Source organism: Gopherus flavomarginatus, chromosome 7 (genome assembly GCF_025201925.1).
Source record: "Gopherus flavomarginatus isolate rGopFla2 chromosome 7, rGopFla2.mat.asm, whole genome shotgun sequence".
NCBI lineage: Eukaryota > Metazoa > Chordata > Testudines > Testudinidae > Gopherus > Gopherus flavomarginatus.
The window spans coordinates 58,567,666-58,583,397 of record NC_066623.1 but is presented as its reverse complement, the minus strand read 5'-3'; the positions used below and the strand labels follow the sequence as shown (position 1 = coordinate 58,583,397).

At 49.5% G+C, this 15,732-nt stretch overlaps 1 protein-coding gene across 4 annotated transcripts in view; it reads left to right on the top strand.

The window, feature by feature from the left end:
• Positions 1-13,817, top strand: part of ABL2 (ABL proto-oncogene 2, non-receptor tyrosine kinase) — a 77,770-nt gene extending 63,953 nt beyond the window's left edge. For all 4 annotated transcript variants that reach the window (XM_050963001.1, XM_050963004.1, XM_050963003.1 and 1 more), the window contains exons 10-11: positions 1,393-1,566; positions 9,785-13,817. In XM_050963001.1, the coding sequence (XP_050818958.1) occupies positions 1,393-1,566; positions 9,785-11,484 (1,874 nt within the window). In that variant the 3' untranslated portion in view covers positions 11,485-13,817. The remainder of the gene's footprint in view (positions 1-1,392; positions 1,567-9,784) is intronic.
• Positions 13,818-15,732: the final 1,915 nt, after the last annotated feature.

The window sequence follows — 15,732 nt, the reverse complement described above, 5'->3', positions numbered from 1 at the left end:
CATGTGCAAACTTGTGTTCATATTCATTACAATGGATACACTTTAGAAATATTTCAGTGCAGGGGAAACTGAAGTAATTCATTCAAATACAAAGAGGAGAAATTTTTAGAAAGATTAAACTCTTGCTTCCATTGCAGACCTGAGTTTGACTATCATTCAGGAGACAAGTGAGGAAGGTGGGTGGGTGTAAAATAGGTAGGGTTTATATTTTTTACTCCAGAAATTGCACAACTGTGAAAACAATTTATATTTATAAGGTAGTATTACTGCTTTAATCTCTGAAGTCAGATTCTTCTAGCGTGCCATTACCAGCAACAAAATGGATGCAACAACCTCATGGACATAGCTAGAAAATAAATAATAGGGTTAGTCTACACTAGAAGCGCTGCAGCAGTGCAGCTTCACCAGTGCAGCTGTGCCGCTGTAGTGCATCTGGTGAAGCTGCTGTACAGTCTGTGCCCACAGGAGAGAGCTCTCCCACCGACTTAGTTAATCCACCCCAACAAGCTCTCCCACTGACATAGCGCTGTCCACACGGGCACTCTAGGTCAGTGTCCCTTACATCACTTATTCACACCTCTGAGCAAGGTCAGTGTACCTTATGTGGCTCAGGGGGGTGGCTTATTCACACCCCCGAGCAACATAATTATACTGACGTAACCTGCAGTGTAGACAAGCCCGTAGTTTGAAACATAGTACACAGTATTAGACAGAAGAAGGGAGTACCTCAGCACCTCCTAACCAGCTTTGAAACGAAATGTAAAGAAAGTTGATCCATCCACTTCCCTAACACAGAAAAAAGACTCCTGTCTAAAATTCCCCAGTGATGGTTTAGAATAGGGGCAGTCAAACTTTGCCTAGACAAGAGGCAGCCTGGCAAGTTGCCAGGAGCTTTTAAGGACCCACCTGACATGTATACATTGGAGAAAATAAAAGCTGTCTTCATCTTTTAATATGGGGTTGCAGCCTGCAAAGGTGCAATGTCCTCCACCTTGAGCTCTGCAGCTTCCTCCTAGGTCAAGAGGGACTGCATTGTGGGACCCCGCTAGTCTTTGCGGGCTGCTTCTCCCTATTAAAGGTAGAGGTGGTCCCTTTTTAGAACCTCTTGGTTAGCATTTGAGCCATGAGCAGATCTGTCTCAACTTCAAAGTTTAGAATGTGAACTTTTTTTTTTTTTTCGTGGTTGCTGAATTTAAAAATGTAAACGAGTTACCTTGAGACCATCAGGAAATAACCAATCCTCTGCATCCTTGGACTCAGTAGAGCAAAATTACATTCACAGGCTTAATCCGTTGCTCTTCTCTCTCTGGTCCAGTGCTGCTTGTAAAAATGCACACACTCTCATTCCTCTGCTCTTCTTTGTTCCAACTATTCTCCTGGCTTTTCTTACAGAGGTAGCAGAGGAGCTTGGAAGAACAGCCTCCTCCTCATCCATAGTTCCCTACTTGCCCCGGTTACCCATGCTTCCCTCCAAGACTAGGACTCTGAAGAAACAGGCAGAGAACAAGGAGAATATTGAAGGAACACAAGATACTGTGGAGCATTCAGCTTCCAGCTCAGCACCAGGTATGGGCACAACCATCAATGTGACCGGAACGCTGTGGGGCAGATCTTCAGCTGGTGTAAATTGTTATAGCTCTATTAAAGTCAAAGGAACTATGGATAGTTTATACCAGCTGAGCATCTGCCCTGTGTATTTTACCAGAATGTTTTGTAGATTTAATAACTCATCAAATAGACTCAACTGGTTCTTCGAGTGATTGCTCATGTGCATTCCACAGTAGGTGTGTGTGATTGCCATGTGCACCGGTGCCAGAAGTTTTTCCCCTAGCAGTACCCATAGGGAAACGCCCCTTGTGACTCCTGGAGTGGTGCCACTATGATGCGATATAAGGGGCACTGGTGCCCCCCTCCACCCTCAGTTCCTTCTTGCCACCAGTGAAGGTGTTTCAGAACTGCTGTGCTCCAGCTGTCCACTGTAGCTTTCCCTGTTTGGACTGTCATTTAGTTCATAGTTAGTTAGTACCTGTAGTTTAACTTTGTCTATATTAAAAAAAAAAAATAAAAAAAAAGACTAGAGAAGTGTGCCCAAGTCAGGGCATGCCCTGGGCTTTAAGCCGTGCGACACTTTTAAATGGCCTGTGCCCATAAGTGACCCGCACACTAGCTGCTTATGCTGTCTTGGGGAAACCCACATCAGCGGGACACTCTAAGAAGATGAAGAAGAGATCTTCTCCGTCAAGGCACCAGGGCAAGGCTGGGGGCAAGACTAGACCCACACTGGGCAGCTCTCGATCCCCCTCTGACTCAAGTAGAGCGGAGTAGTCCTGCCCACTCCAAGCCAACCTCCCCGGACACCAGTGGCCACATATGGGTGCCCTCCCTGCAGGCAGCTCAAGACATAATGTCTCTCCTGGTACCAGCTACACCGACCCCAGTGGCTCCCCAGTCCAGAGGCAAGCCAGCGTTCAGACTGCCACAGTTGCCATGTGGGTGGTACCGCTCGTGGTTGAGGGAAGGTTCCCAATGCCGCTATATGCAGAGTGACCACTTTGCTTGCAGAGTGCACCAGTCCCTGTCGACACTCGCCCAATTGTCTGGCTGGGTGCCGAGCAGCCAGGGAATTGAGACACCACTCCACATCGAGGGAGCGCAGGCCTCAGGTCAGAGCATGCCTGACCGGGACTGGGACCATCAACTCCGAGAAGCCACTGTAGCCCCTCACGGTATCGAAGTCGACACCACTCACGCTCTTCGTCCCGGTCGAGGTCCACGGCATGGCACCGCTCCTGCAGTTCGAGGCGTAGATCGCCAGCAACCGGCCGTTGTGGATCTGCCAGACGGAGCCGTTTGTGGAGCAGCCACTACAGATGGTACTCCCTGCTCCTCTACACCGGACTCAAGGTCTCGAGCCCAGCACCACTCACACCGCCCCTACTCGTCCCATCCTGGGATAGCAGTCATTCATATGCCAGCCCAGCCTCCCCTCGGAGCCGGCAGTCAGCAGACCAGAAAAGTCCAGCAGGGCAGCCCGCCCCAATGGTGTCACAGCAAGTGCAGTGGCCTCAGACTCCCTGGCCAGCACCCTGGTACTAATGGACCCCCAGGCCCCAACGCAGCCCCCAGTGGTGGCCCACTTAGTAGCCAAGGTCTTGGACAGACCGTCGGCCTCCCTCTCTCAACTCCCCAGGAAGGGGTCAGCGGAGTGCTCTTCCTCAGCCCTATACTCAGAAGGGGACCAAGTGCTGGGATCTGTGGCACCAGTGGGAGTGCAGAGCACTGTGCCTCCATCCTCATCCTCCCCTGATGAGGAGGCGGCGCTATGATGGCCTCGTGTTCCCCAGGAGGACACACAAGCCTAGCAAGAGCTCCTGAAAAGGATGGCTTCAAGCCTCAATTTACAGGATTAAGAGGTGGAGCAGCCTTTGGACTCCCTCTTTGATGTCCTCTCAGCCACAGCACTGGCCAGGATGGTGAAAATCTCCACTGCCCTGTGGCAGACTCCGTCTTCCTTGCCCCCTATATCTAAGAGGGCAGAGGGGAAGTATTTCGTGCCCACCAAGGGGCATGAATATCTTTACACCCACTCCACCCCCAACTCCCTAGTGGTCGAGGCGGTCAACCACAAGAAGCATCAAAGCCAGCCCACTCCCACCCCTAAGAATAAGGACTCGAGGAGGCTGGACTTGTTTGGTAGAAAGCTTTATTCTTCTTTAGGCTTCCAGCTGAGGGTAGCAAACCACCAAGCCCTGCTGGGCAAATATGATTTTAACTTGTGGGGCTCAATGCCAAAGTTTATGGACTCCCTCCAGGAGCATGATAGGAAGGAGTATAAGGCCCTGGTGGAGGAGGGCACCGCTGCTGCCAAAGCAGCCCTTCAGGCAGCCTCGGACGCAGCAGACATGGCAGCGAGAACTATGGCCTCTGCGGTGTCCATGCGGAAGGCAGCATGGCTCGTGTTGTCCTGCAAGGCACAGAGCTCCTTGCAGAATGTCCTCTTCAGTGGCAAGGCCCTGTTCACAGAGCAAACAGACATGAAATTACACAGTCTCAAAGACTCTCACGCAACCTTAAAGACTTTTTTGGTCTCTATGTCCTGGCCCTGGCCAGGACCAAGTTCAAGCCTCAGCAGGCCCCCAGCCAAGCCACCCGTTCTCGATACAAACCTCCTTATAAAAAATCCAAGGATTATAAGAAGCGTCTACAGCGGCAGTCTCGGCCTGCCCCGCAGCCTGGCCCCTCTAAGGGTAAGCAGGCGGGTAAGGGCCAATTCTGATGGAATGCCCGGAGACGACTTACCAGTCTGCACCAGGCATCCGCCTGACCTACCCTTCTCCAGCTGTCTATGTACTTTCCTCCAGAGTGGTCGCTACTAACCTTGGACCAGTGGGTCCTCAACACTATCTCCCAGTGCTATACAATCCAATTTCTCTCTACCTCACCTGCCCACCCTCTTCCCCATTCCTCTTCAGGGATCCCTCTCACAAAAGCCTACTCGAGCAAGAGGTGAGGCAGCTCCTTCACCTGGGAAGGTAGAGCTGGTGCCTGCGGAGTTCAGGTACAAGGGATACTACTACCACTATTTCCTTATCCTGAAGGCAAAAGGGGGCCTCAGGACCATCCTATATCCGCGAGGCCTAAACCAGTACATGGTAAAACTCCAGTTCTGCATGGTCTCCCTGGCCTCCATCATTCCCTCCCTGGATCCCGGAGACTGGTACAATCTCTTAAGACACATACTTCCACATTCACATATTTGAGGGCCACAGGCGTTTCCTCCGCTTCACGGTAGGACAGGAACTCTACCAGTTCACTGTCCTCCCATTTGGCCTCTTGACAGCATCCAGAGTCTTCACAGAGTGCATGTCTGTGGTGGTGGCCTACCTCAGGCGTCGGGGGGGGTCTAGATCTTCCCCTGCCTCAGTGACTGGCTGGTCAAAGGCAGCTCCAGCTCACAGGTACAGGACTATGTAACACTTCTCCTGTCCACATGCACCATACTGGGACTGCTGGTAAACACCACCAAATCCACATTGGTACCAGTACAACAAATAGAGTTTATTGGCACGATTCTCGACGCGACATCAGCCAGAACTTCCCTCCTGCTGGACAGGTTCGAAACCTTGAGGGATCTCATCAGGACGATCATGAGGTTTCCTGTGACAACTGCCAGGGCGTGCCTCCAACTCCTGGATCACATGGCAGCGTGCACGGCTGACCTCAACATTCTCCCAGTCCAGAGACAGGATGGACAAAGTCCTCGCTGTGCCCGAGTCCGTACTAGCCTCCCTTCTTTGGTGGTCCACCCCAGAGAACATGCTCTGAGGGGTCCCATTCAGGAACTGCTCCCCAACTATAGAGTTGGTGTCTGATGTGTTGGACTTGGGGTGGAGAGCCCACGTGGGAAACATCCATGCCCAGGGTCTGTGCTCTGCAGAGGAACTAGCCCTGCACATAAACGTCAAACAACTCCAAGCAGTCCATCTGGCCTATGTGGCCTTTTGCATGTGCCTTACGAGCAGAGTAGTCAGAGTTCTACATCAACAGGCAAAGCAGGGCCCGCTAGCTCAGTGGTTTGAGCATTGGCCTGCTAAACCGAGGGTTGTGAGTTCAATCCTTGAGGGGGCCATTTGGGGATTGGTCCTGCTTTGAGCAGGGGGTTGGACTAGAAGATCTCCTGAGGTCCCTTCCAACCTTAATAATCTATGATTTCTCAGCCCTCTGCCAGGAACTGCTCCAGCTGTGGGACTTCTGCATCGCCCACGATATCAACTTGGAAGCCCACCACTTACCAGGCATTCGGAACTCTCGAGCAGATCGCCTGAACCGGGACTCCTCCTCCCAACACGAGTGGTCATTACACCCGGAGGTGGCTCACATGATCTTCCAAATGTGGGGCACTCCCCAAGTGGACCTCTTCGCAACCAGGCAGAACTGTTGGTGCCCCCGGTTCTGCTTCAGGAGGGGTCTGGGCAAGGGTGTGATTTCCAATGCCTGCCTTCTGTCCTGGTCGGGTCAGCTACTACACCCCTACCCCGATATAACGCAGTCCTTGGGAGACAAAAAATCTCACTGCATTATAAATGAGACTGCATTATATCAAACTTGCTTTGGCCTCCCCATTCCTTGTTCCCTGACTGCCCCCCCCAGAGACCCCTGTCCCTAATCACTTCCAGGACCCTACCCCCTACTCAACCACCCTGCTCCCCATCCCCTGACTGCTCTAACCCCTATCCACACCTCCTGCCCCCTCCAAGCACTCTCCGGCAGCGGCAGGAAGCGGAGCGACGTGACCCCAGCCCGCTCCACTCCTCCACCTCCCAGCCGCGGCACTCCACTTCCCACCACTGGAGAGTGCAGGGAGGTTGGGGAAAGGATGCCCCCTGTACTCACCTGTGGCAGGAAGTGGAGCACTGCAGCTGGGAGCTGGCGGAGTAGAGTGGGCTGGGGTCAGGCTGCTCTTCTTCCCGCTGCTGGTGAGTGCAGGGGGCGTCCTTTCCCCAACCTCCCCGCACTCACTTGCGGTGGGAAGCGGAGCGGTGTGGCGTGGCCCCAGCTCGCTCCACGCCGCGGCGCTTTTTCTCGCTGCTGGTGAGTGCGGGGAGGTTGGGAAAAGGATGCCTTCCACACTCACCGGTGGTGGGAAGCAGAGCGATGCAGCCCCAGCCTGCTCCGCTTTCCTTGCCCCAGCCCCAGCCCCAGCCATGTCGCTTGGGAGGGCAGGGGGAAAGGTTCCGCACTCACCTGTGGTGGGAAGCAGAGCACTGCAGCTGGGAGCTGGTGGAGTGGAGCGGGCTGGGGCCAGGCTGCTCCGTTTCCGCTGCTGCCAGTGAGTGCAGGGGAGAGCCGTCTCCCCAAGCCCCCTCCCCTAAGCAACAAGGCTGGGGCCAGGGTGAGGGAATGGAGTGGGCTGCTCCTGGCCCCCCACTAATCCCCCAGGCCACTCTGAGACTGTGGGGCCCCCCCAAATTGCCCTCCCCACAGGCCTCCTAGACCCTGGGGGGGGGGAAGAGCCCCTGACCGCCCCTGAGACCTTCTGCCCCTTATCTAACCCCTTAACACGCCACTCAGAGCTTTACCGCATTGTATGTGAACCCGTGTTATATCGGGTTGCGTTATATCGGGGTAGAGATGTATACGGTTTTTCCCTCAATTCTGCTGATCAGCAAGGTCATGGAAAAAATCAAGATGGACAAGGTTCACGTCCTCATGATTGCCCCAGCATGGCCCAGAGAGCACTGGTATGGGACTCTTATGAACCTGTCCATTTCCCCCCCACCCCCGCCCCCATGGCTGCTGCCAACCCTCACAGACCTTCTCTCTCAGGACCAAGGTCACCTCCTCCACCCCAACTTTGCAGCTCTCCACCTCACGGCGTGGTTGCTCAAAGGTTAGGCCAAGAGGGGAGGACCTCCATGTGTCAGGTTTACCTGGCAAAATGGTTAAGGTTCTCTCGGTTGGCCGCTGATCATGGTGTCTCACCAGTGGCTGCCCCACTCCAGTTTATACTGGATTATCTCCTTCATCTCAGAGCCCAGGGCCTAGCGCCCTTGTCTGTCAAAGTGCATCTGGCAGCCATATTGGCCTTCCACCCGCCAGTCCAGGGCCACACAGTATTTTCTCACGCCATGACCAGTCAGTTCCGTAAGGGCTTGGATCGCCTCTTTCCTTATGTTAGGCCCCCGGTCCCATAGTGGGACCTGAACTTGGGTCTGGCCAGGGTGATGGGGTCTCTGTTTGAGCCACTTGCCACGTGCTCCTGATCCCACCTTTCATGGAAAGTAGCCTTTCTTGTGGCAATCACATCTGCTAGGAGGGTCTCGGAGCTCTGGGCCCTGACTTCTGACCCCCCGTTCATGGTATTTCATAAAGATAAGGTCCAGCTCCACCCACAACCCTTTGTTCCTCCCCAAGGTGGTGTCCACCTATCATATGAGCTAGGATGTTTTCCTTCTGGTACTCTGTCCCAAGTCTCACACATCTAGTGAGGAGCACCGTCTCCACGTGCTAGATGGGAGACAGGCCCTGGCATTTTACCTGGAACAAACAAAACCGTTCAAGAAGTCTTCGCAGCTGTTCATCGCCACAGCCAAATGCATGAAGGGCAGGCCGATCTCCACTCAGCGGCTCTTCAGCTGGATCACTTCATGTAGCCATACTTGTTACGACCTGGCGGGAGTCCCCCCCGCCACCGATTGTGAGAGCACGCTCAACAAGGGTGCAAGCCTCGCCCACTGCCTTTCTGGCTTGCATCCCTATTCAGGACATTTGTAGCGCTGCTACATGGTCCTTGGTCTACATGTTGGGCTCGCATTATGCAATCGTCTCCCAGACCAGGGAAGACACCGAGTTTGGCAGGGCTGTGCTCCATCCCGAGTGTCTGTGAACTCCTACCCACCTCCAACAGATATAGCTTGGAATCACCTACTGTGGAATACACATGAACAATCTCTCTCTAAGAAGAAAAGACAGTTACCTTTTCCATAACTGGTATTCTTCAAGATTGTTGCTCATGTCCATACCACAACCCACCCTCTTTCTCCACTGTTGGAGTGGTCTGGCAAAAGGAACTGAGGGTAGGACGAGTGTGCAGCGCCCCTTATACCATGCCGTGGTGGCACCACTTCAGGGGTCGCTAGCACCACTCCCCTATGGGTACTGCTAGGGGAAAAACTTCTGGCACCGGTGCACGTGGCGAGCATGCACGGACATGAGTAACACATCTCAAAGAACATCAGTTACAGAAAAGGTAACTGTCTTGTATAGTGGTGTCTTTTATCCTGAACTTGCTGTGCACTGTCAAATTAAGGTAGGAAAGGAAAAGGTAATACAGCCATGGGCAAGTACAGGGCCAGTAAATCTTGGCTGTGTTACTGTTTCTGGAGTAGTGAGTGGAGTGATCAGATTGAGGGAACCCTTGATTTCTTGGGAAAGCTGCAGGTGCTGAGAGACAGGAGGATTCCAATATGGAGAAAAGCAGCATGGCTCTTTTCTTCAGAAGATTGAAATGGTACAGAACAAGTTTGGGCTTTTTGTCATGGTCTGTGTGCAGAAATTGCTTGTTTTATTGTTAAGCAAATTAAGGTATTTCTAGCATTAATTAAAAGCAGGCCTGGTTTGGGCAGGTGCTGTGCAAGCTTCTCCACCTCATTCTAGGACTCAAAAACAGAGTTCAGTAATTGTTTCATGGTGTGAAGCAGCCTTTGTGGTGAGGACATATGCCCAGGAACTAGCTACAGAATTCCTCTGGTTTATTTCACTTGTGGAGTCAAAGCTTGATGGTCACTGTCATGACATACTAGGGCATTTAATCAGTTATGCCACGGGGACCGGCTGTAGCCTCCGTTTTATTTTGGTAAATTCAACTTTTTTTCCTTTTAATTTCACATTTATTGCTGTATTAAAGAAAAATCTCTTGCTGTGTTTTGTCAGTTTTATATGTGAAGTCCTGTATCAAACAATAAAATTCAAAAACATTTTAAGCGTTTAAGGAAGGAAGAGAGAATAGGGACAAGGAAAGGAAAAGAAATAGCAAGAAAGTAGAAGACAAGAGCAGATTCCTCAATTTTATCCTAGATATTCTGTTAAGAGAACTTCTTGACTTATTTTTGTGTGTTAAATCATTTGCCAAAGACCAGATGTGCACAAAATTATATTTTTTTCAGAGGAGAGCCCTGCAGATTTGGAACGTCTACATGTTCCAGGCCTGTTCAATCCATTCCAACCTGCAGGGTGAGTTCAAGTTTTTATCAATTCTTTATTCACATCTGTTTGTTCTCTCTAGGGTTTATCAGAAGCACACAGCCAACAAGTGGATCTCCAGCACTGCCTCGCAAGCAAAGGGACAAGTCCCCCAGCGGCCTCTTGGAAGATGCTAAAGAGACCACTTTCACCAGGGACAGAAAGGGTGGCTTTTTCAGCTCCTTCATGAAGAAGAGGAATGCCCCCACACCTCCAAAGCGTAGCAGTTCCTTCCGTGAGATGGAGAATCAGCCCCACAAGAAATATGAACTCACGGGTAACTTTTCATCTGTTGCTTCCTTGCAGCATGTTGATGGATTTTCTTTTACTCCCACCCAGCAGGATGCAAGCCTGGCCCCAGCCAAGTGCTACAGTGGGGGCTTTGCACAGAGGAACTTCTACAGTGATGACAGTGGTGGTACCAGCAGTGGTGGGAGTGCAAACACTGGTGGTGGGTGGTCAGGCATCACAGGTTTCTTTACACCACGCTTGATTAAAAAGACACTGGGTTTACGAGCAGGGAAACCCACGGGTGGCGAAGAAGCTTCAAAGCCTTTTCCAAGGTCAAATTCTACATCTTCCATGTCTTCGGGGCCTCCCGAGCAGGATAGGATGGCAATGACTCTTCCTAGAAATTGCCAGAGATCAAAAATCCAGCTGGAAAGGACAGTGTCTACCTCCTCTCAGCCAGAGGAGAGTATAGGTAGATCCACTGACCTGCTTCCCAAAAGGCTTGAAGAAGGTCCTGCTCTGACCAGAGAGAGACCGAGAGCCAAACTCTTGCCAAGAGGTGCCACTGCTCTTCCAGTCAGAACCTCTTCAGGGGATTCAGCTGTTGCAGAGAAGGACTGTCCAGGTCTGGCAACAACCCCTAAGAGCAAAGAAAAAAACAGTGGTACACGGCAAGGTGCCCTAGAAGATGGAGAGAGACCAGGATGGTCTTCTCCAGCAAAGGCTGCAGCAATACTTCCAACCACTCATAACCACAAAGTGCCAGTCCTAATCTCACCCACTCTAAAACATACTCCAGCAGATGTGCAGCTTATTGGCACAGACTCTCAGGGTAATAAATTTAAGCTCTTATCTGAGCATCAGGTCACATCTTCCGGCGACAGGGACCGGCCCAGACGGGTAAAACCAAAGTGTGCCCCACCTCCACCACCAGTGATGAGGCTCCTGCAGCAGTCACCCGTTTGCTCAGACACAGCAGAAGAGTTGAGCAACGCCGCAGCAGCGCAGCATGGACTGGAAACAAGTGAAGGTGGTAAAAAGGCAGTGGTGGCACATGGTGGTGGAAAAGCTGGGAGGCCCATGATGCCTCCCCCTCAAGTGCCTCTGTCATCATCTTCCACCTCACCAGCGAAAATGGCCAATGGCACAGCAGGTGCTAAAGTGGCATTAAGAAAGACCAAACAGGCAGCTGAGAAAATCTCAGCAGACAAAATCAGCAAAGAGGCACTGCTGGAGTGTGCAGACCTCCTCTCGAGTGCCATTGCTGAGCCAACGCCAAACAGCCAGCTGGTGGATACGGGGCACCAGCTGTTGGATTACTGCTCAGGCTATGTGGACTGCATCCCACAAACACGCAACAAATTTGCCTTCCGGGAAGCCGTGAGCAAACTGGAACTCAGCCTGCAGGAACTGCAGGTGTCCTCAACAGCTGCTAGTGTGCCTGGAGCAAACCCCGTCCTTAATAACTTATTGTCATGTGTCCAAGAAATCAGTGATGTGGTTCAAAGGTAGCTACTGTCAATCTGGGTAAAGGAAAAATTACACATGGAGGGGAAGCTCTGTTCCTGTATTGATGCTTTCAAAAGGCAAGACTGATACTTGAGTGAGTTTTTGTGAAGTACCTCAGATCACTGAGTTCTCCTCACGTTTACAGTTTCATCTCAAAAATAGGGGGAGGGAGGGAGGGAGGGAAGAGACACTGGAGGAGGGAGTGTGTGTGAGAGATTGAAGCTGAAAGGGCAGAATCTCAAGAATTTTCCCTAACCAGCAAATCTGATTTACTTGTGTCCGCAAGTGAGAGAAGTTCCTTGCTCTTGCCTGTAAAAGGCAGGAGAATCGATGATGGGTTCTTTTGGTAGGGGGGGTTTCCACGTGCTGTCCAGAGTCCTGGAGTGACTGCATGGCCAGCTGGCTGTACAGATCCTCCCCTTTCTGCACTAATGCATATTTTGGCCTCCAGAGATCACCAGGGAAAGGCAGTAGGGCACAGTTGGTACCTAATGCTGAGAATTCTGAGCCTGAGTCCCAGAGGGGGGAGAGTCTGTGTATGGTTGTGGGGAAAGAGGTGTAACGCACTGATGGTGTTCAGAGCTGCTGGAGTGGATGCACTAGCCCAGGTGGCATACTTCCACAGTACTGTTGCTGCTGTAGTAAGAACTGCAAAATGAGTTAATATATTAAACTAACCGCTTTCCCTCCCACCCACTTCATGCCATTACACATTTATATTTGAAGCATCAGGCATGCTGGGCAGATTTGCCACTGATGTCCTGCCCTTGCCCCCCCCCCCCCCCCCAAACCACAAACACAGTCTTCACTTTGGTTGACTCTACCCATTTCAGGTAGTGTAGCATGGGTGCTACCTGACAGTTGGTCACTTGTGAGTAGTTTGAGGCTGTTGCACAACTTACCAGTGTCTGTTGATAAACTGTAGATTGTTTTTAACTTTGGTACAATGTTAGTTCCTTCTTCTGTGTGGTCACCTGGAGATGCACAGTTGCCAAGGCACTGCCTCCTGTCCATGCAGAATCTCATTGCTCTCTACATTCCTTTGTAGCATTGAAAGTGCTGACACTAATACAGCCATCTTGGGAACCAGCCATATAGCCTTACTGGCCCTGTAGTCCCACTGTGTAACAGCCTTCTCAGCATGTCTGACCAACATAGCATTAGCTTTGTGGGAGTTGCTCCACAAGCCCTGGCCTTTCCAAGTCACTAGGCTGTAAATATAAGTAAGATATACCAGATGTCTCCACAGTCTTTTTTTAAAATGCTAGATATCCGACAGCATTTTGTGCTGTGGAACGTAGACAGTTCTTCCTACTATAGCACAGCAGAATGTGATGATGACACAACTGCTTTGTTTTATAGAGCACCAGTGTTTGTGTTGACATTCATCAGTTCTGTAGTGGATTAAAAAGCTGCTGTCTAGTGGGGTTACATAGTGACTGGGGTCAGTAATTGCCATAGGCCATATCCTGAGCTCCTTACTGTTTTATTCAGCCTCCCACTGAAGCCCTTGGGAGCTTGCCTGAGTAAGAACTTCACAATTGGGCCCAATGTGTGCGGAAGAAGGCCTTGCCTGCTATTTGTGCTGTCACTTAAAAGGAGATAATGTGTGACCAAAGCACCACTGCAGGATGGCTCCAGTACAGTATGCTCGGTCTCTCTCTAGGGTTATGACTGCTCTGGCAAGTGGTGGGTTTCACTTTTTCACAAGTGCAAGTGACAGGCTGGTAATCACCACTTTGTTTTAAATGCACAATACACCACTTACAGAGGTCGCCACAAATGGAGATTAGTGACTAGAGCATGCTCAGAAACCTCCTTTATTCTATGTGTGCTGAACGCTTTCCAGTATCTTATGCAAGTGGATTTTGCATGGATGGTCAGTGGAGCTGGAGGACAGAAAAAGATCTTTAGCCTATTCCATGTTGATAGCAAATTTTAGATTACTGAACACCTGCTTTATTTCTCTCTCTAATATTAAATGTCTATACCAAAGGGTCACTCTTCCAATGTGTGTGCTGTGCACAGGGGTTAACGATTATGGTCAGCTCAGCACACAGTTTGTATCAGTAGTGAATTTATTGAGGACAATATTGGATTAAACTAAAAACACCTTAAATCACCAATCACACTACCAGTGTTGTCGATTGTTTTGTTTAATAATTGTTGTTGTAATATATTTGTTTTTTCTAATTTAATTTTCACTCTATTGTCTGACTGTGAACTGCAAACAGTGTTAAACTTGATGTAAATAAGGTTTTGCCTGTCGTTCCACAAGTTTTGCCAAGTTGCATTTTGTTTTAAATAAAAGTTGCAATATTTTATTGGCAAATAAACTTGAATACATGGTGCTTTTATTGGAGTGGTTCAGCTTGCCTGGTTCTAAGCTAAAGGTTGCTGCACTGAGCTTAAAAATTAACATCTCTGCAAACATGTAAAAAATAGAAACATTTAACTGAGCAGGTTTGCAAAGAACCTGAATATGTTATTAACCCCACTGAAATGGGATTGTTCCAGCCAGACTGCATTTCCTTTCAGCCAATCTGAGTGCAAGGATTTGTCTCATTGGTTTTTCCATAACTGAAGTTCTCTCCTGCGCTAGTTACTAAACCCCCTGCCCCCTCCCCCGATCTGTTTTTAGCACCAGGGAGCATCTCAGCTTTTGATGTCCTATAACTGAATCTAAACCACTTATGTTTTCCCCTTTCATCTGAATTTAACCTAGATGAGAAAAAGAGGAAGCTTTGAGGAGGAGGAGCCGGCTTTCTTTTGGTCTTAATTCATGACCAAGTAGTGGTTTATTATGATTTTATGAGGTTTATTCTTTTGGATAATACTTCTTGAAGTCTTGTGTACACTGAAATGAAAGCAAGTAGGGAGCTGGTGAGAGATGGCAAACTCCTTGGCTAGCATGGTGATATATGTGGTCAAATAGAGTTTGTGTAAGTACTCTTTTATACCTATAACTTCTAAACCATTAGTTTATAGTTAATTACTTACAGAAGTGTAGTGGTGAGGTGTAGCTAGGAAGGATGAGAGAGCTATACTGTTTTGACACAGTGTAAGCTGGTCTGCTCTATCACTCAGCCAAAAGAAAAACAGTAAGGAACCACGTGGACCATTTATCTTCACAGTACTATAGCGGTGCATGGTCATTCACTAGTAACTAGAAGCCAATATGCTAGGTGGGAATACGAGCTCAAAATCCACTTCAATGGCAATTAGACAAAATGTGTCTGGTCAGACTCTTTTAAAGCCTAAAATAGATCAAAGAGCAAGTACAACGTCCAGGCAGCTGAACTCTGTCCTCAGTAAAACTGTTAGAAATGAGTGATGTCCACATTGATTGCATTGGCCTCATTAGCACAACAAAAGTAATTCTCCTTTGATAGTCACCCCTTCTTGTCAACTATTGAGAATAGGCCACTTCCACCTTAACTGAATTAGCCTCATTAGCAGTGACCCACCCCCAACTTGATAAGGCAACTCCCATCTTTTCATGTGCTGTAATATTCATATTGCTTTCTGTATTTTTCACTGTGTGCATCTGCTGAAGTGGGTTTTAATCCACAAAAGCTTATGCCCAAATGTTAGTCTCTAAAGTGCCACAAGGCCTCCTTATTGTTTTTTGCAGATACAGACTAACACGGCTACCACTCTGAAATCTGTGCAAGTGTCTGCTGTTCCACCTCATCTTCATAGAGTAAGTGATTATTCATCTAATTCCACTGTATTTAATGTTGTTGACATTTTAGGGCTTGCTTTTTTTTTTTTTTTAAATCATTTGGCAGGTACCCGAGACAGCAAACAGTCCCTCTTGTAGTAATACACATTCTGGCTTTTGGCCAGAGATAGTAACAGCAAAATCCTAGCTCGTCTGTGAAATAGTAATCAAATGGCAGAATTCTCCTTCACAGCCACTACTCTCCAACCTTTGCTCTAGACAAGGACAAAGATAAGCCACCCTGTACTCTAGTCCTCCTGAGTTATCAGAGCAGGCAAGAGGCCAAGTTGCTGCAACTGGGAGCTCCCTTAAGTGAATGCTGCAGAAGTAGTTTAGCCAAACTGAGGAATCTGAGCATGAGGAGTGTGCATAGCAAGAGCTGCCTCCGTGAGGGGAAGATGCTGGCTCGTATCACCCAATGCTATCCCTGTCAGAATAGTCCTGGGCTGTAGTGGAGACATTCATAGACTTGGAATTGCAGACACACTGGCACCTTGCTGTCTAGGGGCGGGGGGGAATGTTAGCAT